General features: G+C 47.7%; 1 protein-coding gene across 4 annotated transcripts in view; it reads left to right on the top strand.

Annotated features, from left to right (window-relative positions):
• Positions 1-23,007, top strand: part of LOC119974608 (unconventional myosin-XVIIIb-like) — a 390,682-nt gene that overhangs the window by 124,558 nt on the left and 243,117 nt on the right. For all 4 annotated transcript variants that reach the window (XM_038813932.1, XM_038813847.1, XM_038813761.1 and 1 more), the window contains one exon: positions 19,017-19,184. In XM_038813932.1, the coding sequence (XP_038669860.1) occupies positions 19,017-19,184 (168 nt within the window). The remainder of the gene's footprint in view (positions 1-19,016; positions 19,185-23,007) is intronic.

The raw sequence follows: 23,007 nt of genomic DNA, 5'->3' as shown, positions 1-23,007 counted from the left end.
AGATTTAAACTCAGTTGCTCAGGCAGTGACACAGAGTTGCCATCGGTAGAGCTGCAAAATTTGATTTTGAGGGAAAGTTTGAACTCGAGCTATGCAGACTGATGTTTTCATTCTGGGAAAGTGAATTTTACTGTGCCTTCTCAAACCATGCCGAATAGCAAAAATAGAAAGGCAGATCGTTAATTCAATGGGTGTAAATTGAGAGAGGTGGATACTCAGTGAGACCTTGGTGTCGGCGTGCATCAGTCACTGAAAGAAGCGCGCAGGTACAGCAGACAGTAAAGAAGGCAATTGGTACGTTGGCCCTCATAGCGAGAGGATTTGAGTAATAATAATAATCTTTATTAGCGTCACAAGTAGGTTTACATTAACACTGCAATGAAGTTATTGTAAAAATCCCCTCATCGCCACACTCCGGCGCCTGTTCAGGTACACTGAGAGAGAATTCAGAATGTCCAATTCACCCCAACAAGCACGTCTTTCGGGACTTGTGGGAGGAAACCGGAGCACCCGGAGGAAACCCACGCAGACACAGGAGAACGTGCAGACTCCGCACAGACAGTGACCCAAGCCAGGAATCGAACCTGGGATCCTGGAGCTGTGAAGTAACAGTGCTAACCACTGTGCTACCGTGCCGTGAAGACCCTGCCTTCTCAGCCTTGCCCCTCGCCTGAGGTGTGGTGGTCCTCAGGTTAAATCACCACCAGTCAGCTCTCCCCCATCAAAGGGCAATGCAGCCGATGGCCATCTGGGACTACGGTGACTTTACCTTGCCTTCCAAGTCCTAATGTAAAGACATGACTATGTATTGTAGGCTGAGAGAGCAGCACTGCATTGAGGGGGTGCTGGGTAGTTGGAGGTGCCATCTTTCGGATCTGATGCCAAAGCTGATACCTTCCCTGCCAATTCAAGTGGGTGGACAAATCTCATAGCATGATTCACTAAACGGTCGGGGAGTTGGCGCTGGCTCATACTTATCCCTCAACTAACACATAGAATAAATCATCCACTCATTTTATTATTGCTGGTTGTGGAATCTTGCCATGTGCAAATTGGCTGCTCTGTTTGCCACAGGACACCAGTAAATGCACCTCCAAAACGTTTCATTGGCTTTGAAGTGTTTTGGGACGCCCCAAAGTCACAGAAGGCCCTCTGTAAATGCAAGTTATTCCTTCTTTCTTCCTATTTTGTGCATTTTCCAGGATTTTGAGATCTGTAAAAATCGCAGACAAGTTTCCTCTAGAAAAGAGCATCTGCTGACTGTACTGAAGACGATTTTCTTCCTGTCATCAGTGATGAATTGTTCCCTCTCTATTTTAGAGCTTCTTTCTCCCAGTCACAGGAGATCATTAATTTCTGGGACAGTAAGTTCTAATTACTTTGCTTTTTAGCAAACAATGCTTTTGACCCTTATTGTGCACTAATTGCCTACATTGCAAGCGTGCACACACTCCCAGAGCAGGTAGTGAAATGTTCTGGCACCTGGATGCAGGCTCTTGTTATCTTTAATCTCACTGACATTCTAACCAGGACTGCAAGTGTATTGAGGGCATCAGCGATCATTGCACTGGGGAGGGTCTGACAGACTCGAGCATAAGTCCTCCGTGGTCAAGATCCATTTGCCTGACCTAAATAATAAAGGGTATTAACGAATGCTATATAAACTGGAGAGGATAGAAAGCTCAGATTATCCCAGGTGTAGGATGAAAGAGTGGTGAGGGATGACACCAGACTCTTCAGCATCAAAGGAAAGCTATTGGGTGCCTTATTGAGGCGTGTTATAATTAATATGGCGAAAGCAAACCCAGAACACGATATTCAGCTAAGAGAGTGGGGCATGGCAAAACGTTGTGAAGGCTTTGTTTAAAATAGGTGGACATCCTCAAGGAAGAGGCATTTGTCTAGGATTTGAAATGCATGTCATTTAAGAAAGGTCCTGTCTGTGGAGACATAATGGAAGAAGCCATAGCTGCTCATGATCAGAATCTACTGCGACTGTGAGGGAGAACTCGCCAGATGAAACGGAAGCTGAACAAGACAAAGCTGCAACTGAAAATGTAAGAAATCAAGTACATAGATCACGTGCCGACAGCAAAAGATCTTCACCCAGACCCTGACAAGGTGGGAGCGGCAACAGCAATACAGAAACCAACAGATGTGAATGCAGTGCACATGTTGGACTCAGAAACTATTTCAAATCTGTTTTGCCTAATTTGTCATCAGAGTGTGAACCATAACACAAGCTCACTGCCAAGGATTGGGGGAGAGAACAAGAAGCAGCATTCATTACAATCAAAGAACCAGGGATGTCAACGCTAGTGCATAGATACATAGATACAGAGAAGATAGGAGCAGGAGGAGGCCTTTTGGCTCTTCGAGCCTGCTCCGCCATTCATCACAATCCTGGCTGATCATCCAACTCATCGACTTCATGAAGCGCAGCACAACACCCCCCCCCCCCCCCCCCCCCCCCCATCTACATCAATGGCTCCGAAGTGGAGATGGTCGATAGCTTTAAGTTCCTGGGGGTCACCACCACCAACAGTCTGTCCTGGTCCACTCACGTTGATGCAACAGTCAAGAAAGCCCAACAACGTCTCTCCTTCCAACAGAAGCTAAAGAAATTCAGCATGTCTACATTGACTCTCACAAACGGCTACAGATGTGCCATAGAGAGCATCCTATCCGGCTGCATTACAGGTTGGTATGGCAACTGCTTGGCCCAAGATCGCAAGAAACTGCAGAGTGTGGTGAACTCAGCCCAACGCATCACACAAGCTTGCCACCCCCACATTGACTCTATCTACACCTCCCGCTGCCTCAGGAAGGCAGACAGCATTATCAGAGACCCCTCCCACCCAGGCTTTGCCCTCTTCCAGACCCTTCCATCAGGCAGAAGATACAGAAGTCTGAAGACCCGCAGATCCATACATAGGAACAGCTTCTTCCCAACAGCTACCGGACTCCTCAACGACTCTCTCTCGGTCTGATCAGTTCCCTGTAAGAATGATATTCACGACACCCTATGTTGCTCTTGTTTGACCCTTGTTCCGCACTATAACCAATCACTATTTGTTGATGTACCATTGTCAATGTTCTCTGTCGATTATTCTTTTGTCTACTATGTACATACTGTGTACGTTTCCTTGGCCGCAGAAAAATACTTTTCACTGTACTTCGGTACATGTGACAATAAATATCAATCAGTCAACTCAATAACCTAATCCTGCTTTCTCCCCATACCTTTGATCCTATTCACCCCAAATGCTATATCCAGCCACCTCTTGAATATATTCAATGTTTTAGCATCAACTATTTCCTGTGGTAATGAATTCCACAGGCTCACCACTCTTTGTGTGAAGAAATGTCTCCTTATCTCTGTCCGAAATGGTTTACCCTGAATTCTCAGCCCGTGACCCCTGGTTCTGGACACACCCACCATCGGTAACATCTTCCCTGCATCTACCCTGTCTCGTCCTGTTAGAATTTTATAAGTCTCTATGCGATCCCCACGCTCATTCTTCTGAACTCCAGCAAGAACAATCCCAACCTAGTCAATCTCTCCTCATACAACAGCCCCGCCATCACTGGAAACAATTTGGTAAACCTTTGCTGCACTCCCTCGAGAGCAAGAACATCCTTCCTCAGAAAAGGAGACCAAAACTGCACACAATATTCTCAGTTTGGCCTCACCAAGGCCCTGTATAATTGCAGCAACACATCCCTGCTTCTGTACTCAAAACCTCTCGCAATGAAGGCCAACATACCATTAGCCTTCTTTACCGCCTGCTGCACCTGCATGCTTACCTTCCGTGAATGTGCACAAGGATACCCAGGTCCCTTTGCACACTCCCCTCTCCCAATTTACAACTGTTTAGGTAGTAATCTGCCTTCCTGTTTTCGCTTTCAAAGTGAATAACCTCACACTTATCCAAATTATACTGCATCTGCCATTGATTTACCCACTCGCCCAACCTGTCCAGATCATGCTGTAGGTTCCCTGCATCCTCGTCACACCCAACTTGGTATCATCTGCAAACTTTGAGATGTTACATTTTGTTCCCTCATCCAAATCATTAATATATATTGTGAATAGCTGGGGCTGGATTCTCCAAAATGGAGGCAGAGTGTCCCCGCCATCGTGAATGCCGTCGCATTTCATGATGACGCGAAACGGGTGTGGGCGCTACAGATTCTGGCCGCCACAGGTGGCCAGCACAGCGCTGGAGCGGTTCACGCCGCTCCAGCCTCCCTTCCCGGCACCAACTGGACACCACGCCAAACTGCGCATGCGTAGTGGCGCAGTGCCATCCCGCACATGTGCAGTGGTGCCGCACCAACCCGCGCATGCGCGGGGGACTTCCTCAACGCGCCGGCCCCGACACAAGATGGCACCAGGGCTCAGGGACCAGCCGCGTAACAAAATAGGGCCGGGGCTGGAGAGGCCGGTTGGTGGGCCCCGATCGTGGGCCGGACCCTATCGGAGGCCCCCCCCCGGTTAAGGAGCCCCCCCCCCCCCCACCCCCCCACAAGCCGCCCCCGATCCTGCGCGCAGAGTTCCCGCCGGCTGCGAGTAGGTGTGGACGGTGCCGGCGGACTCTGCTGTTTCCGCGTGGCTACTTGGCCCATCAAGGCGAGGAGAATCAGTGGCCCGGCCGCGGAGAGTGGCCCGCCACTGGCGTCGCGCCAACCGCGCCGGTGCAAATGGTGCCGATTCTCCTCGTCTCGGAAAATTGCGTGCCGGAGTCGGGGCGGCGTGGCACGGTTGCGGCGATTCTCTGGCCCGGCGTGGGGCTCGGAGAATCCCGCTCCTAGGGTTCCAGCACCGGTCCCTGTGGTACTCCACTAGTTACTGCCTGCCAATTTGAAAAAGACCCGTTAATCCCGACTCTTTGTTTCTTCTCTGCCAACCAGTTTTCTATCCACCTCAATACACTTCCCTCAATTCCATGTGCTTTAATCTTTACTCTTAGTGCAGAAGTGTTGTGACGTCAATGATGAAGTCACCTTGCAGCGTGACACCAGCCAGGCAGGGCTCAGAACAGCCCCTGAGGCTGCAAGGACCACCAGTCGCATTTGCATCCAGGGTATTAATGCAAACTGAACGATGCTACGCTAAGATCGAGAAAGAGGGCCTGGCTATTGTTTTTGATTTTTTGCATTTTCATCAATGCCTGCTTTGGAGAGGCAAACTAACAGTGAAGTCTGACCACAAGCCACTTCGAAGTATTATTCTCAAACATTTGCTCAAAACGTCTGCAAAAATGTTACTTCGTTTACAGAGCTATCATGTGGACATGACATACGAGCAAGGGATGCACGTCAGTGACATGCTTTCCAGAGCAGCATTCGCAATGAAGACAGTTGAGGATGCTACCACATAATTTGAAATCTTCCAGTTTCTATATGCAGCAGCTGTTTGACATGCTGGGAAAGCAGGGGTATGTATGCAACCTGACAGACAAACACCCTGTTCAAATTAAGCAAACTACTCAACAAATTGCAACTCTCTGTGTGTTGCAAAAGGGAGCGGACAAAGGATGGTCTGAGAGCATTAAGGACACATTTGTGGTCAGAAGTGCATACTAACAAAACTAAGATGAATTGCGAGCCCAAGATAGCATCATGTACAAAGGAAATAGAGCCTCAGGAGATGAGAGGAGAGATGCTGAATCACGTCTGTGCAAGCCATCAAAGAGTGAAATTGACTTTGAGGAAAGCAAAAGAAGTGCCCTGCTGGTCAAACATGAGCAATGGAATTAAGGACCACATCAACCAGGATGGAGTTTGTAACGATTACCAAGCTTAACAAGCTGCTGATGACACACAACGTCCCAGATGGACCATGGATGAAGCTGGGAGTTGACCTCTTCACTCAAGCAGAAACTGATGATTTTATCTTTGTGGACTGCTATTCTGTCTACTTAGACCAGCTGACATCAACAATTATCAGTGAGATGGTAGAATTCCTGAAAACGCACTTCATTATTATGGCATTCTGGACACTGTGATGAGTGCCAATGGCCCTCAGTTCATGAGTGAAGATTTCCACTGCTTCACAAAGGATTGGGAAATTGCATGGCTGAGGTGGCAGTAAAAATTTGCAAAGGTATCAACTAGTAATCGAACAAATCTAGCAGAGATGTATACAAGGCAATCGCGAGTGGAGAAACACACTGAATTAAGGCATGGAAATTAGTCCAGTCCAAAGACTAATGTCACAGTCATGTGACCTCTGCCCTTAAGCACAGAGCTGGGGAGAGCCATCTTCCATTCAGTTCAATAATCAGTCATGCAAGGGCCCACAGAACCCTTGACCAGTAACACAGAGTTTCTTAGGTGCACAATCATACTCGCTAATGAGTGATCACCGAAGAAGAAGACTTATTTTGATGTATTAACATCAGAAGCTGCAGTGGGCTGCTGGGAAAAATGAATGAGGTTAGGACACAGGGTAAGCACAAGTGGATGACGGATGATTGCATACTAGACTTTGTTTGGTTCTTTAATGGGATGTGGGATTTGTTGACAATTGCCCGTTCCTAATTGTCTTTGGAAAGGACTAGTAATCCAGAGGCCCCGGTGACATGAGTTCAAATGCTACCATAGCTGGCGGAATTTAAATTCAATTAATTAATAAATCTGGAATAAAATGCTCAATAATGGCAATTGTGGAACCAGCATTTTGATGTAAAAACCCATCTGTTTCATAAATATTCTTCCGCAAAAGAAATCTGCTGTTCTTAACTGGTCTAGCCTACATGTGACACCAGACTCAAAGCAATTGACTCTTAGCTGGCCTCCGAAATGGCCCAGAAAGCCACTAACTGCTGTAGAATAAAGTACAGTTAGTGTACCGTACTCACATGAACGCTAGTGGTTCAAGAAGGTAGTTCATCACTGTTGTATGGTGTTGGATACGGTTCAGTGGGTGTCAAGATATCTTTGTAGTCAAACATAGGTTAACTGTAATTCTTAATTAATTCCTAGACTTATTCACAAATACACAGTAAGGGGTTTCAAGGTAGGCACTGTCTCCGTGCTTGTTGGCGCACATGTCTCTGTCCAACATTAGACTGATCCTGGGTGCAGGTCATGTGCTCTCTTGCATCACATTGTAAGCAGTACTTTATTTACTCAGTGTTACATTAACCCTTATACGACAGCCACAATCTTCTCAAAGGCAATTTAAGGATGCACAGTAAATGCTGGTCTTGCCAGTGACGACCCCATCCCATGTCTTCTCCAACTGAAGCAAACCTGTGGTACAAACACCTCACACTGTGGAGCACATATGGGGGCCAATGCTTATACCTACACCGAAGAAGAAATTCAAAACCACTGTGGAACACATTGTTGGCGTGAAATCACCCAATATTTGTATTCCATGAATGTAGCACCTCAGTTACAAAAGCAAACAGAGGAAGGTTATTTAAATATTTGACCGTTAATATGGCCAACAACAATGTTACGCTCACATCTTCGGAGTGGAATTATGGAGGTGGAAAGATTGTGGGCGGGATTTTCCACCCCCTCCGCGGCCCGCCATTGGTCGACGCGAGGCTTTCCGATCCTGCCGCAGGCCAATGCCGTCTCCTGTCGTTTGTGCCCTCCGCTGCCGGGAAACCCACGGCGGGGACTTGCCATCGGTGGGACGGAACGACCCCACTGGCGGGAACGGCTGGTAAAATCCTGCCCGATGTCTATTTGACATTTCAATTGAACTTTCTTGTTCTAAATATTATTTATCCTGATCAGGGGACTATTGAAATCCTTTGGGATTTCCGCCACTCTCCATACATTTTGGGCTGGATTTTGCCATTTCAGCGGCTGAGTGGCGGCGCCAGCGGAGCATGTGAGGTCTTTTATGACCAAAAAATCTGCATGAAACCCTCACTGATACTGGGACCGGTGAGGGGCTAGCACCGGCGCCAGGTGGAACTCCCGGCTCCCGCGTTGAAAACGGCCGGAGAATGGCCGGGTCCCTGGCTGCGCATGAGTACGGCTGACAACCTGCCACGGTCACGGCGCACAACATGGCACCGGCCTTGCGTGGACCCACCCCGCCCTCTGCGACCCCACAGCCCACCCCCTGGCCATCCCCCACCAGTCCCCCCCAGCCCTCGCAGATGCTCCCCCCCCCCACCCCAACCCCGGCCAGTGGCACAGATCCTGGCTGAGTGTGGCGGCGCTGGACACATTCCGCAGCCGCCACGCCGGGGTCCCGCACGGCTGAGATCACACGTGCCCTGCGCTGCCTGGGACCCGGCCCATTGGGGCGGAGCATCGCAGGAGGGCTAGGTCGATGTCGCCTAATGGCATTGCAACGGTGCGTGGCGCGCGATTCGAGGATACCATTTTGGATAGTGCGGAGCATGCCTGACTGGCCTAAAAGAAGCGCCAGCACCGATTTCAGCGTCAGAGTCGATTCTCCGCCCAATCGCCGATTACGATAGCGGCATCGTTTAACAGAGAATCCCGTCCATTGTTTTTCTGTCGATTTAATTATTTCCTCCTCTTCATGTCCCTTTCTGTCAACAGCACCTTCTGTTTCAACTATTGCTTTTATTTCTCGCCTGGCAAGCTCATTTCCCAACGCACGCTGACAATCCTGCCATCACCTTTAATAAACGTTCGTGGAAAGAGAGGTGTCGCTGCAAACCGACCCTCGTGGAAACTGGGCTGCTGATCCCTTGACTAATTAATGTTATTTCACTCCAGCTGTGCCTACCCCGTTTGATTGGATTCAATCGGTCGGGATGGCGATCGATGAAACAGATGAATGGGAACGCTTCATATTTTCTGCCCAATTTAAAATTGATATTTTAAATCTTTCAGTGTATTTTAATTAAAATCTTTCTCTTCAGAGCTCCCAGGTACATTCATCATTCATATGCATGCCCCCAGTTGATAATTTTCCTGAACATTTTTTTTTGGGCATGGCGCAGGGTGGGTAAAGTTCTTGAAGGTGAAGGAGTTAACTTTTCATGATAGCGTCTTGCATGTTTGGGTCTGAGCCTAGGACTTGAAACCCCTCCATCGACGTTAACTCACTGTTGAGGGCCACGATCAAAACCGAAACCCACCCGAGGACCTTCAGTGGGATGATGAGTTGCTAACTTAGGCTGCAGTTCCTCAATGAAGATTTCAGTCAGGCCAATTTAGGTAGCTGGCAAGTGGAGACAACTTCTCATTAATAGAGGCTGAGAGGGCTACTGAGTGACAAGGCCCAAAACCCGACCATCATTGCCGTCTCATCGACACCACTGTTCTGCGTGAGCTGATCTGTTAATTTGCAGAGCAGACATATGCGTGCACTGTTCGCTGTCTCTTACAATGAATGATCGGCAATTGCCAGAGGGCATTCGTGCATAAGTTTAACAACATGTTCCCATCAGAAATTCTGAGGGGGAGCAATATGGACTCTGCACAGACTGTCTTGTTTGAGGCAGCTCAGATACATCAGTAATGCTAAAGCTGGCAGAATGTTTGGGCCTGTCACAATCTTATCTTGAACCAGTACGGTAGCATTGTGGATAGCACAATCGCTTCACAGCTCCAGGGTCCCAGGTTCGATTCCGGCTTGGGTCACTGTCTGTGCGGAGTCTGCACATCCTCCCCGTGTGTGCGTGGGTTTCCTCCGGGTGCTCCGGTTTCCTCCCACAGTCCAAAGATGTGCGGGTTAGGTGGATTGGCCATGATAAATTGCCCTTAGTGTCCAAAATTGCCCTTAGTGTTGGGTGGGGTTACTGAGTTATGGGGATAGGGTGGAGGTATTGACCTTGGGTAGGGGGTAGGGTGCTCTTTCCAAGAGCTGGTGCAGACTCGATGGGCCGAATGGCCTCCTTCTGCACTGTAAATTCTATGTAAAATTTCAAATGGACAATTACAAGATTGCTGAGACCGTCGATTCAGTGGCTCATTCGGTGTTAGCCTTGTGAAAATTAAACCGCTATCTAACGATGCTGTGACACCACGAGAGAGAGAACATGTAGGGCGCGATTCTCCGCCCCCCACGATGGATCGGAGAATAGCGGGAGGGCCTTCCCGAAATTTTTCCCGACCTCCCGCTATTCTCCCTCCCCCCACGGCCACCCCACGACATGAATCGTAAAAAAACGGCGAGCAGCGATTCTCCCCTGGCCGATGGGCCGGGTTCCCAGGCCTTTACGGCCGTTTTCACGAACTCCAACACACCTGCTCTCACAGTTCGTGAAAACGGCCGCAAAGTGCCGTTCTTGAGAACCATGGCACCGATTGCCACGGCCGCACCACGGCCGTGCCAAGGGTGGCATGGGCCCACGATCGGTGGGCACCGATCGCGGGCAGCGGGTGCGAACCCCGCGCACTCTTTGTTCCTCCGCCGCCCCGCTGGATCAGTCTGCGGGGCGGCTGAGGGGCATAACGGCCCGCGCATGCGCGGGTTTCACGCATATGCGTGATGACGTCATCCGCGCATGCGCGGTTTGGAGCAGTCCAATCCGCGCATGTGCGGCTGACGTCATCGTGCGCGTCAGCTGCCGTTACCGAAGTTCGCTAAGCCTGCGATGCCGAGGTTCACGGGGCCCCGCTGCTAGCCCCGACCGGGGAGCAGAATCGGGTCCCGGGAGGGGGCACGGAGGCTGCCGTGAAACACGGCCAGTTTCACGGCAGCCTTCACGACTCTCCGCATTTGCGGAGAATCTCGCCCGTAGACTTCCAATGCCCTTCGTTTGTTAGAGCGGCCCTGTTTTGAGCAGTGGTGCTTATGTAAATGAGATTACCTGAGTGCTGCCAAGAACCTCAGGGATTATAATGAAGAGGCACAACACAGCCGCCGGTGCCAGCTGCCTTTCATGCACTTTCTGGCCATGTATAGATGCCTGGTTTGGTGCTACAGCATGCACGTGCATGATTTATTGCCCCAGTGGCCAGTTTCAGTTAATCCAAACATCATCACAAATCTCCAGAGAGTAGGTGTCAGTGCCATAGCTTCCGAACAGCGCAACGGGCAAACATTGAAATTCCTGCAGTAGCTTTTCTGTGGCAACCCCATTAATGGAATTGTGTGGCAGTGTAAAGGGACAGGTTGCAGGACACTATGTTACAGAATGTCCAACAGTTTCTGCTTGAAGCGGTTTGGCAATGAATAACTTGCCAGAATTTGGATGTTTTGCACAAAGGATTATTTTAATGTACGGTGATCAGTGTTATGTAAGTAAATGCCTCAGCGCTGACCCATTACAGGTCGAGCATTCCTTATCCGAAATTCAAAAAGTTCCAAAATCTGCTCTTTTCTCCGAGTGCCAATGTAATGTCCATCACACAAACCTGCCTCCCATCCATTGACTCCATTTACACCTCCCGCTGCCTGGGGAAAGCGAGTAGCATAATGAAAGACCCCTCCCAGCCGGCTTACTCACTCTTCCAACTTCTTCCATTGGGCAGGAGATACAGAAGTCTGAGAACATGCACAGACTCAAAAACAGCTTCTTCCCCACTGTTACCAGACTCCTAAATGTCCCTCTTATGGACTGACCTCATTAACACGACACCCCTGTCTGCTTCGCCCGATGCCGGTGTTTATGTAGTTACATTATGTATCTTGTATTGCCCTATTATGTATTTTCTTTTATTCCCTTTTCTTCCCATGTACTTAATGATCTGTTGAGCAGCTCTCAGAAAAATACTTTTCACTGGACCTCGGTACACGTGACAATAAACAAATCCAATCCAATCCAAGATCACGAGTGAGAAGTCCCACAAGGTTCTGGGAAGGTTCCAGCATGATGCACTGTTCCCAACATGCCACAGACATTTACAAGCCCTAGGTGGGTCTGTTTTGGCACAACATCACACTTCCCAACTCGGCAGTCGAGTATGGAACAATATAATACAGACCCTCAGCAACGAAACTGCCCCCTCGAGGGCAATTTGGGCTGGGCGCAGCCTGTGATGCCCACGTCCCAGGAACAAATAAAAAATCTCGATCAGTTACATCTTCAAAGAATTCCAGTAGATTTGTCGAGCATGATTTCCCTTTTATGAATCCATGCTGACTTTGTCTGATTATACCACTGCTTTCCAAATGCTGTGCTATGATTCCTTGATGATGAACTCTATTCAGCCTCTCCACATGGACAACACCCTCCAGACTAGGCAACATCCTGGTAAACCTCCTCTGCACCCTCTCCAAAGCCTCCATTTGCAATTTCTGTGCGCAATTCTCCAACCTACCTATGCCCTGCTGTATCCTCTGACAGTCCTCAACACTAGCTGCCACTCCACCAACCTTGGTGTCACCTGCCAACTTACTGATCGGACCAGTTACATTTTCCTCCAAATCGTTTATGTACACTACAAACAACAGAGGTCCCAGCACTGATCCCTGTGGAACATCATTAGTCACAACCTTCCATTCAGAAAAACATCCTTCTGCTGCTATCCTCTGCCTTCTGTGACTGAGCCAGTTCTGTATCCACCTTATCACCTCACCTCTGATCCCGTGTGACCTCACCTTTTGTACCAGTCTGCCATGAGGCACCTTGTCAAAGGCTTTATTGAAGTCCATGTAAACAACATCCACTGCCCTCCCCGTTATGAATTTTCCTGTTTCTGACTGCAAGCGGCCTATTTTCACTTTTATCAATATTTTTCTCTTTACATACCTAGAGAAACTTATACAGTCCATTTTTATGTTCCCCGCTAGCTTACTTCAATATTGTATTTTCCCCTTCTTAATCAATCCCTTGGTTCGCCTATGCTGAATTTTAAACTGTTCCCAATCCTCAAGTCTATTGCTTTTTCTTGCTAATTTTTATGCTTCTTCTTTGAATCTAATACTATCTCTAATTTCCCCTGTAAGCCATAGTTTGGCCACAGTTCCCTTTCTATTCTTGCGCCAAATAGGAATACACAACTTTCGGAGGTCATCCGCTCATTCCGCGAATGCCCTCCATTGTTTGTCCACTGTCCTTCCTCTCAGTAATGTTTCCCAGTCCGTCATAGCCAGCTCATAGAACATACAGTGCAGAAGGAGGCCATTCGGTCCATCGAGTCTGCACCGACCCATTTAAGCCCTCACTTCCACCCTATCCCCGTAACCCAATAACCCCTCCTAACCTTTTTTTTGGTCACGAAGGGCAATATATCATGGCCAATCCACCTAACGTGAACGTCTTTCGACTGTGGGAGGAAACCGGAGCACCCGGAGGAAACCCACGCCGACACGGGGAGAACGTGCAGACTCCGCACAGTGACCCAGCGGGGAATTGAACCTGGGACCCTGGCGCTGTGAAGCCACAGTGCTACCCACTTGTGCTAGTCATACTTACCTTGATTGAGATTCAGGACCCTGGTCTCAGAATCACCTAACTCACTAACCACTTTATCATGTTATGGTCACTCATCCCCAAGGGTTCTCTCACAACTAGGCTGCCAACTAACTATTTCTCATTGCACAACATCCAGTCCAAGATGGCCCATTCCCTTGTTGGTTCCTCAACATATTGGTCCAGAAAACCATCCTCTACACATTCCAGAAATTCCTCCTCTATTGTACTGTGACTAATTTAACTCACCCAATCTATATGCAGATTAAAGTCACCCATAATCGCAGATGTTCCTTTATCACATGCATCTCTGATCTCCTGTCTAATGCTACTCTCAACATTATCATTGCAGTTTGGTAGTCTGTATACCACCCTGACAAATGTTTTTTGCCCTGTGGTGCTTCTTAACTCAACCCCTACAGATTCCACATCGTCTGTGCTAATATCGTTCCTCAGTATTGTATCCATATTTTCTTTAATCAACAATGCGACTCCACCTTTTCCTTTTCATTTCTCTCTGTCCTTCCTAAAAATTGAAAAGCCCTCACTGTTTAGTTCCCATCCTTGGCCTCTTTGGAGCCATTACTCTGTAATCCCAACTATATTATACCCCTTCACATTTATCTGCACAACTAATTCATCCATTTTGTTTCCACTGCTCCGAGCATTCAGGTACGAAACCTTAAAGCTAGTCCTTTTAACATTCCTTGACCACTCCATGGTTGTCTGGTCACCCCTCTCCCACCCCCATTTCCCAATTCTTCCCATGATCTCCGACTCCCCCACCTCACAGGCCTCCAACTAATCCTCAGTCCTGCCATCTCCAGCTCCCTCCCAGATCACCAGATCCCGCCCCCTGATCTTTGACTCCTCCCCCCTTCCCCACCTTCGCAGGTTAATGGCACGTTCTCCGTCCCTCCCTTCCCACTCCCATCCTCTTCACTATTCCCAGTGTTCAAATCCAGAAAGCCAGTTTTTGAGAATTCGAACCAGTTTTACACACTTATATATTTATTACAGAATTGGACATGCATCATACACCTCCTAAACCAACAGACACAGCTCTATCTGTGTCTGTTTAAAGAGTGCTCACATGAATTTCCAGTTAAAAATTGTCACCTGATTATGCTTCTGTGAAGTGCCCCGACACGTTTCATTACCATTAAGGTGCTGTAAAATGCAGGTTATTGTTGTCTGGATTGGAATGTGTTTCGGCTTTTATTGTTAATAGTTCCTGCTTGTCAATTGTTGCACGTTTTACTGTGGTTGTAAAACGCGTTTATTGGAGTGTATTAACACGCCTCCGAGTTCGACGTGTGCTTAACACTACTAGGCTCTGTTCTATGTAATTATTTAGCTCTGGAGTCGCCAGTTGCCGTATAGGCAACGTCACAAGTATTCCAAGGTCAAGTTCAAAGTAATAAAGACGATACACCGATTAGTAAAGTTCAAACGATCAATATTTATTATACAGTTATAATAAATACTCATGCACACACTAAGAGACTAAGCTATAACTAAACTTAAGTGAACAGAATACTTATCTAACAGGAACAGGCAAGGTCAGAGAACGAGGCTTTCGTCCTGGTCTTGTACTGCAGCCTTCAGCAAGCGTTCTGGTACTTGGGAGTCTAGTGGGCTTGGATCGCGTAGCGAGCGTTGAACTTACGGTTTCGGCGGCTGGTGCTCAACAGCTGGAGTCAGGATGCAAGATGTCAGTCAGAGCCGGAGCACGAGTTTAACAGACCGGGCTCTGTGGGGAATTTGCTTTTATACCCCTCTCTAATGTCCTTGCCCCCTTCTAGGCGGGCTCTACCTTTCGGTACCGATTGGAACGTTTCCAAACGGCTACCTTCGAAATCCTCCAATGCGGGGGCTTCCCTCGATGTTGGGGGGTGGTTTCGATATTCGTTACTCTGGTGCCATCCTGTCTGCTCCACCAATTAAGTGCTACATTGAGATGGAAATGTTGCCATTGTGTGTGCCTGGATCTGGGCTGCCTCATCAGAATGTTAAGCGCTTTGCCATTAACACCTTTGGCTTGGAGATCTGCACCTGGCCAGAAAACTGGTTTGCTGCTTGCAAAATGCTAATTAGTTGAGAGCAGGCTGTCTGTTCTCACTAAACAGGCTTTCCCTGCTGTCTTCCATTTTAGTTTGGCTCAGTGTCCATTTTGCGTGGCCAGCATGGCTACACAATGCAACCATGGAGATGGGTTTTGAGGGTTTTCGTACTTCATGCTACTTGTTTTGTGTACAATTGCAGCTTTGCATCAAAATATTTCCTGTTATGACTGCCTCAAATCAAGTTACTCGGCGTGATTCTCCGCCCCCCACGCCGGGTGGGAGAATAGTGGGAGGGCATCCCGACATTTTTCATGCCCTCCCGTTATTCACCCCCCACGTCACGAATCGCCGCTCGCCGTTTTTTACGGCGAGCGGCGATTCTCTGAGGCCGATGGGCCGAGCGGCCGGGCCTTCACGCCCGTTTCAACACGGCAGCAAACACACCTGTTCGCTGCCGTCGTGAAACGGGCGCCAGATGCTTACTGTTGAATTACCTAAGACTATGAGTACCTTAAAAAGATCTACACCTAACACTTAACAGCAGGCTGGAGTGTCAGCTGAGAGTATATGCTCAAGTCCTGGAGTTGGATTTGAACCCATGGCTCACTAGGCACGCAATGGCACATAATCCAAATACAAATGTAAAAGGGCTCTCATACTGTGAATGTGGCTTGATTTTTATTGATGGGGCATCTGGGGGCCCGATTGGCACGGCAGTACCACGGCCGTACCAAGGGGGGCATAGGCCCGCGATCGGTGCCAACCGATCACGGGCCGTGCGTCCATAACGGACGCACTCTTTTCCCTCCGCCGCCCCGCAAGATCAAGCCGCCACATCTTGCGGGGCGGCTGAGGGAAAAGACGCCAACTGCGCATGCGCGGGTTGCCGTTGTCCAACCTGCGCATGCGCGGCTGACATCATCAGCCGCGTCAGCCGGCGTGACGCTTGATGACCATCGTCAACGCCGCGCCGCCGTGACACACGGGGCCGCGCTCCTAGCCCCACCCTGGGGGGGTCACGGCCTGTCCCACGGCAGCCTTTACGACTCTCCGCATTTGCGGAGAATCTCGCCCAAATTTGTTTCTAAAAATCAAGCCACATTCACAGTATGAGAGCCCTTTTACATTTGTATTTGGATTATGTGCCATTGCGTGCCGAGTGAGCCATGGGTTCAAATCCAACTCCAGGACTTGAGCATATACTCTCAGCTGACACTCCAGCCTGCTGTTAAGTGTTACGTGTAGATCTTTTTAAGGTACTCATAGTCTTAGGTAATTCAACAGTAAGTATTTATTAAGTACTGGAAGCTATATACATAGGTACTGTCAAGGTTCGAGCTCGGAGCTGTCTCCGTGCTTGCTTCTACACACGGCTCTGTTCAACACCACACTGACCCCTCGGTGTAGGTCATATGTGCTCTTACATCACTGCGTGGGCGATGCTGTACTCAGCCCCACATTAACCCTTGAACTGCCAGATCAGTGCAATGAAGGATCTGTTTTACTGTCAGACATGCTGTCTTTAATGGTGCATTATATTCGAGCCCCTGTTTGCCAGCTCTCGATGTTTGAGAAAGATTCCATGTGTATATGAAGGACAACAAGTTCTCCTGGTACCATAATCTCTCCTCATTCCTTCCTCAATCAACACCGGCAAAATTGCTGACAGCAATTGCCTACACTGCAATCCAAGGTAATGCTGTACAAGAGACACTTTTAGGAGCTTTCTGACAAGGTGCATGTTTTATCCTCCGCTGGCAAGTTACAGTGGAAAGAAAATCACGATTGCAGAGTAGTGACTTGACCTTTTGCAAATGACTCATCAGCCAAGACCGTTTGGGGTCTGGGCTCCGGCAGTAAATATTATTTAAAAATCGTGTGGGATAGAGGGCAAGGAATCCACTGCCATTTTCTTTCTGTCGAGTGGCAAGGAGCTGTACATTTGAAAGTAGACCCTTTGTTATAATTTTCCATTTAGATATTTGTAGCGCAGACTTTAGAAAGCGGAGGAGTGCTGGGAACTTGATGTTGCTTTACAAAATACTGGATAAAGCCCGGAATACCATGGTACTCTGATTTAACTGGGAAGGCCGGCTAACATTTTAAATGGGATCATTTACATGGCCTGATAAGCACGCGTCAGGACACGTCCCAGGGAGAAAACAATGTATAAAGGGTGAATGCCAAGTAGAGATTGAGTTCAGGCGAATACATTGACTCGGATGGACTTGGCTCTGTCACTGCACTATTTCCCATTTACACTTCAGATTGCCAACATTATTAACTGTGAGGCCAGAGTAAATTCTCAAGCTGCAACTTGTCCAACGACTCCTGTTGGTATCAGGGAAGATAAAACCCTCAACAAATTAAGTGTTTTTTGAAACAATTACAATTGTACCAATTATTTCCTTGGACATGAGATGTACTTGGCAGAACTATGAGAGTATATTTTACAACCGGGTAGTGTTAGTTTTCAGGTGAGGAGGTGGCAGTCAAGGCATTAAGATTTGTATTCGCAACCTCATAGAATCCCTACCGGGCAGGAGGAGGCCATTCGGCCCATCGAGTCTGCACCATCTACTCCCTCATAACCCCTTAACCCCACCTAGAATCATTGAATTTACAGTGCAGAAGTAGGCCATTCGGCCCATCGAGTCTGCACCACCCCACTCCCTCGTAACCCCTTAACCCAACCTAAACTTTGGATACTAAGGGGCAATTTAGCATGGCCAATCCACCTAACCTGCACACCTTTGTACTGTGGGAAGAAACCAGTGAACCTGGAAGAAACCCACGCAGACAAGGGAAGAAAGTTCAAACTCCACGCAGACAGTTACCCGAGGCTGGAATTGAACCCAGGTACCTGACGCTGTTTTACTCTATTTTTAAGCGACTTGCTCGTTGAAGTCCTTCAACATACTGGTAATAATAATAATAATCTTTATTGGGTCACAAGTAGGCTTACATTAACACTGCAATGATGTTACTGTGAAAAGCCCCTAGTCGCCACACACCGGCACCTTTTCGGGTACACTGAGGGAGAATGCAGAAAGTCCAATTCACCTAACAGCGCGTCTTTCGGGACTCGTAGGTGGAAACCAGAGCACCCAGAAGAAACCCACGCAGACACGGGGAGAATGTACAGACGCCGCACAGACAGTGACCCAAGCGGGAATCGAACCTGGGGCTCTGGTGCTGTGAAGTCACAGTGCTAACCACTGTGTTACCATGCTGCCCATAATCTACTGCTACCCACTCAGTCCAATTAGTCCACAACATGGCCGTTTTGATACACCCCCATGATGTCTTTCAACCACTTCTCATCAGTCTGATGGAACATTCCTTTTCCAACTGGTTTTGATGACATAACGCAACTGCAGCACAGGTGGAAGAATGTTTTGATGAGTGTAGAAACATAAAAGGCCGACTCATACAATAGAAATGCCCCTTTTATTAAAAGAAAATGGAAATACTAACTTTATCCAAACCCAAGACACATTTCTGTTTCCCAGCCCAGACCATTACATGGAGCAGAACTGATGGCTTCAGATTTGGGAGCTGAATTTGCATTCCGACTGATTGACCTCATTATCTGTTAATGCTGAAGGAATTTCTGTTTTCACTTTTCATGTTCATTCAGTTGGCAGGAGGCAATTTATGAAGTTTGAGTGGGCGCAGAATGCAGCCAGCGTGCTCGGTTGTGAACTCGAGGAACTCTCAACTGCTGTCTTCAAACATCACCTCAAACTGATCATCCAGCAGGCTACGAGCAAGATTCACTCAGAGGAGACTGCAGACAGCACAACAGGTAGAGAAGAAGAGTATCTGATCTGTAAAACTAAATTGGATCGACCTAATTTGCTTATGTTTAATGACTATGCTTTCCCAAAAATAAAACGGGAGTTGATTGTTTCCGGCCTGTCTGTTGCACTCTCAAGGCATATTTACTTAAACGGTTCCACCCATTGACCCAGTGACTGCGTTGACTGCTGGAGAGTCAGCCTAGAACAATACTAACCACAAGTGAATTCAAACCTATTATTTATTTTTGTTGGGTGATTCGAGTTGCCCTGAGTCCTGGGTGAAAGGAATACTTATGGGATTCCTGAAGGTCATTGAATGAGCTTGATCTTAATCTCTTAAGGAGAGGTCCATCCCTCTTGGGCATGCAATGGTATTGACAGCGGATGCTTCCTCTTGTAAGGCATTCTAGAACGAAAGGTCATAGACTCAGGATAAGAGGTAGCACATTTAAAAAAGAGTTGAGGAGAAACTACTTCTCCCAAAGGGTTATGAATCTGTGGAATTCGCTACCACAGAGTGCGGTGGATGCTGGGACAGTGAGTAAATTTAAGGAGGAGTTAGACAGGTTCTTAATTGGTAATGGGTTGAAGGGTTATGGAGAATGGGCAGGACGGCGGAGTTAAGGACAGGATGGGATCAACCATGATTGAATGGTGGAGCAGACTCGATGGGCCAAATGGACTAATTCTGCTCCTGTATCTTATGTCTAACCCGGAGAGAATGGAAAGGCCCCAGGTTGCTTATCTACAATGCTCTCTTAGCCCAGGGAGGGGGCAGAATAGGTAGTACATTTGTCCTGAAATAGGGAAGAGAAAACCATCGAGGGTTAATGCTGCTGATGACCAGTCAACGATCCCTGCCTTATGGCTGTGTGTGGATGTGACAGGATGGAACAGATCCGGATGTAATCACTTCCCAGTCCGGTGGTTGCTGTCAAAACTCAGGATGAACAATGGCCACCTGGCAACAATGCAAAAGGATGGTCAGTGTCTATGAAATTACAACCAATTAACACTGTCGGGAGAGGAGGGGGAAGAGAAAATTGAAAGGAGAGGGGAGAAAAGATTGCTCAGTAGAGCCTGAAACTGGAGTGGATGGGGTGAAATGAGGACGTGATCTTCTCAACTGCGAGCTCCTCTAGTCATATTAGCAAAGATTAGGGGCAGAAGTAGAATTTCTGTTTGAATTACATACAGGGGATGATCAGTAAATGGACTGGGTTGCCAGGGAAGGGTGTTTGATTCATCTGGAAGGATGAGCTGAAATGGGTTTAGGGCCTTTCTCATCTGACAACACTGACTACACAACATGTGATCACAGTCGGGATTTTCCGGCCGTTCGCTGGCGGTGGGATTTTCTGGTCCTGCCGGGAGCGCCCCTCTGTCCGTGGGTTTCCCGGTGGCGTGAGGTGGCATCAATGGGAATTTCCATTGACAGAGGTGGGATTTGATTGGATTTGATTTATTGTCACGTGTACCAAGGTACAGTGAAAAGTATTGTTCTGCATACAGTCCAGGTAGATCATAACAAGGACGATAAATACACAATATAAATACATAGACCCAGGCATCGGGTGAAGCATACAGGAGTGTAATAGTACTCAGTAAAGATGATGTGTGGAGAGATCAGTTCAGTCCATAAGAGGGTCATTCAGGAGTCTGGTAACAGTGGGGAAGAAGCTGTTTTTGAGTCTGTTAGTGCGTGTTCTCAGACTTTTGTATCTCCTGCCCGATGGAAGAAATTGGAAGAGTGAATAAGCCAGGTGGGAGGGGTCATTTATTATGCTGCCACTTTCCCCAGGCAGCGGGAGGTGTATGGACGACGGAGTCAGTGGATGGGAGGCAGGTTTTGCGCGGTGGACTGGGCTACGTTCACAACTCTCTGAAGTTTCTTGCGGACTTGGGCTGAGCAGTTGCCATACCAGGCTTGATGCAGCCAGATAGGAAGCTTTCTATGGAGCATCTGTAAAAGTTGGTAAGAGTCAATATGGATATGCCGAATTTCCTTAGTTTCCTGAGGAAGTATAGGCCCTGTTGCGCTTTCTTGGTCGGAGCTGTTGTGCTTTCTTAGTTGGGAGTGGAGAATCCCACCACCAGTGAATGTCACGCCACCTCCCGCCACCGAGAAAAACGCGGCTCGGAGGGCAGAGATTCCCACCCCCTATATCTTAGAGGACTGGAATTCAAAGGGGTCAGAAGTGAGGGTTCAGCTGTACAAAGGCCTGGTTGGACCAGGCCTGGGGTAGCATTTTCAATCCTCCACCCTTGCTTGCACCTTAGCAAAGATGCTGGCCTTGCAATGTAGGAGGCTAAGGGTGATTTGATCCAAGTTTTCAAAATATTAAGGGGAACAGATAGGCTTGATACAGAGAAACTATCTCTGCTGATTGGAGAATCTAGGACATGATCCAAAACTTAGAGTCAGGTTTTTCAACAGTGGAATGAGGAAACACGGATAAACGCAATGGGTGCTAGGGGTTTGGAACTCTCTTCCACAATGACGATTGATGCCGAATGAATTGTAAATTTAGATCTGAGATTGAAAGGTTTTTGTTCACTCAAGGTATTATGGAATGTGGAACAATTAGATCACAGATCTGTTATGATCTCACTGAATGAGGGAACAGATTTCAGGCGTTAAACGTTCCTTTGTATGGCTCTATAGCATAAGGTTAATTAAAGGGCCCTCTACCTTACTCCTTTTAGTCATTCCTCCAAACCTTTGTCACATATCCTAACATCCCTTTGTGGTAGTATGACTAGAGGTATTACGGTAACTAGCAATGCCGAGACACCATTGGTGGACAAGGCTTGCTGCTCATTGGCCCAATGGTAGGTAACACTAGTCACCCATTGGCTAAAGCTATAAGGTAGCTCCGCCCTGTAAGGCGGGGTATAAGAGCCCGTGTGTTCCCCACAGCTTCCTTCCTGTACCTGAGCTGCTGGGGAAACATCTTGTCTATTAAAGCCTTCAGTTCGGACTACAACTTCGCTTCTGTGATCAATTGATAGTGCATCACCCTTCATGTAGTTTGATTCCACGTTTTGTCTGCTAACGCTCCGATGAAGAGTTTTGGGATTTGTTTTACTGCTTTAAAGGCATAAAGGCATAAATGAAAATTTTTGTTGACGATCTGCCTTGTAACGACAGTGAATCTCTTGAATAAAATTCATCGATGCTGTGTAGGTAGAACATGTTTCCCCTAAATGCATCTGAGATATTTATAGTTCAGCAGTCGGGGTCTTTAAGCAGAAGATTGTTGGCCATTTGGCAATTGGCATAAAGCAAAAAAGTCATATAAAGCAAGAGATGTTGCATTATCGATGAAAATGAAAAATGGAATGAAAATCGCTTATTGTCACAAGTAGGCTTCAAATGAAGTTACTGTGAAAAGCCCCTAGTCGCCACATTCCGGCGCCTGGTACGGGAATTGAACCGTGCTGCTGGCCTGCCTTGGTCTGCTCTTTAAAAGCCAGCTCTTTAGCCCTGTGCTAAACCAGCCATTCGGGTGACCCTTCATTTTAATGAGACTCCAAGTAAAAAGGGGGAATGTTATGTTGGTCGGTGATTAATATGCTTGGAATGTAGCCAGGAGGTTACAATGCTTCAGTAGCTGTGCTTCCAAATGAGCAGAACCTGATGTGAGTTGTATGCAAATGAGTGGGTTGCACTACAATTAATGAGCGCACCGATGAAATGCAATCTCCATAGATCAGAGAGTTCAAATTGAACCGTATCTATCTTTTCTCCCGAGAGGGAAGTTTCACTCCATCACAGACCAGAGCTGCTAACATAGATTTTCAACATGTGAGAAGAAATCCTGTGAA

This window comes from Scyliorhinus canicula, chromosome 1, assembly GCF_902713615.1.
Source record: "Scyliorhinus canicula chromosome 1, sScyCan1.1, whole genome shotgun sequence".
Taxonomy (NCBI): Eukaryota; Metazoa; Chordata; class Chondrichthyes; order Carcharhiniformes; family Scyliorhinidae; genus Scyliorhinus; species Scyliorhinus canicula.
This window is presented reverse-complemented; position numbering and strand designations above follow the sequence as displayed.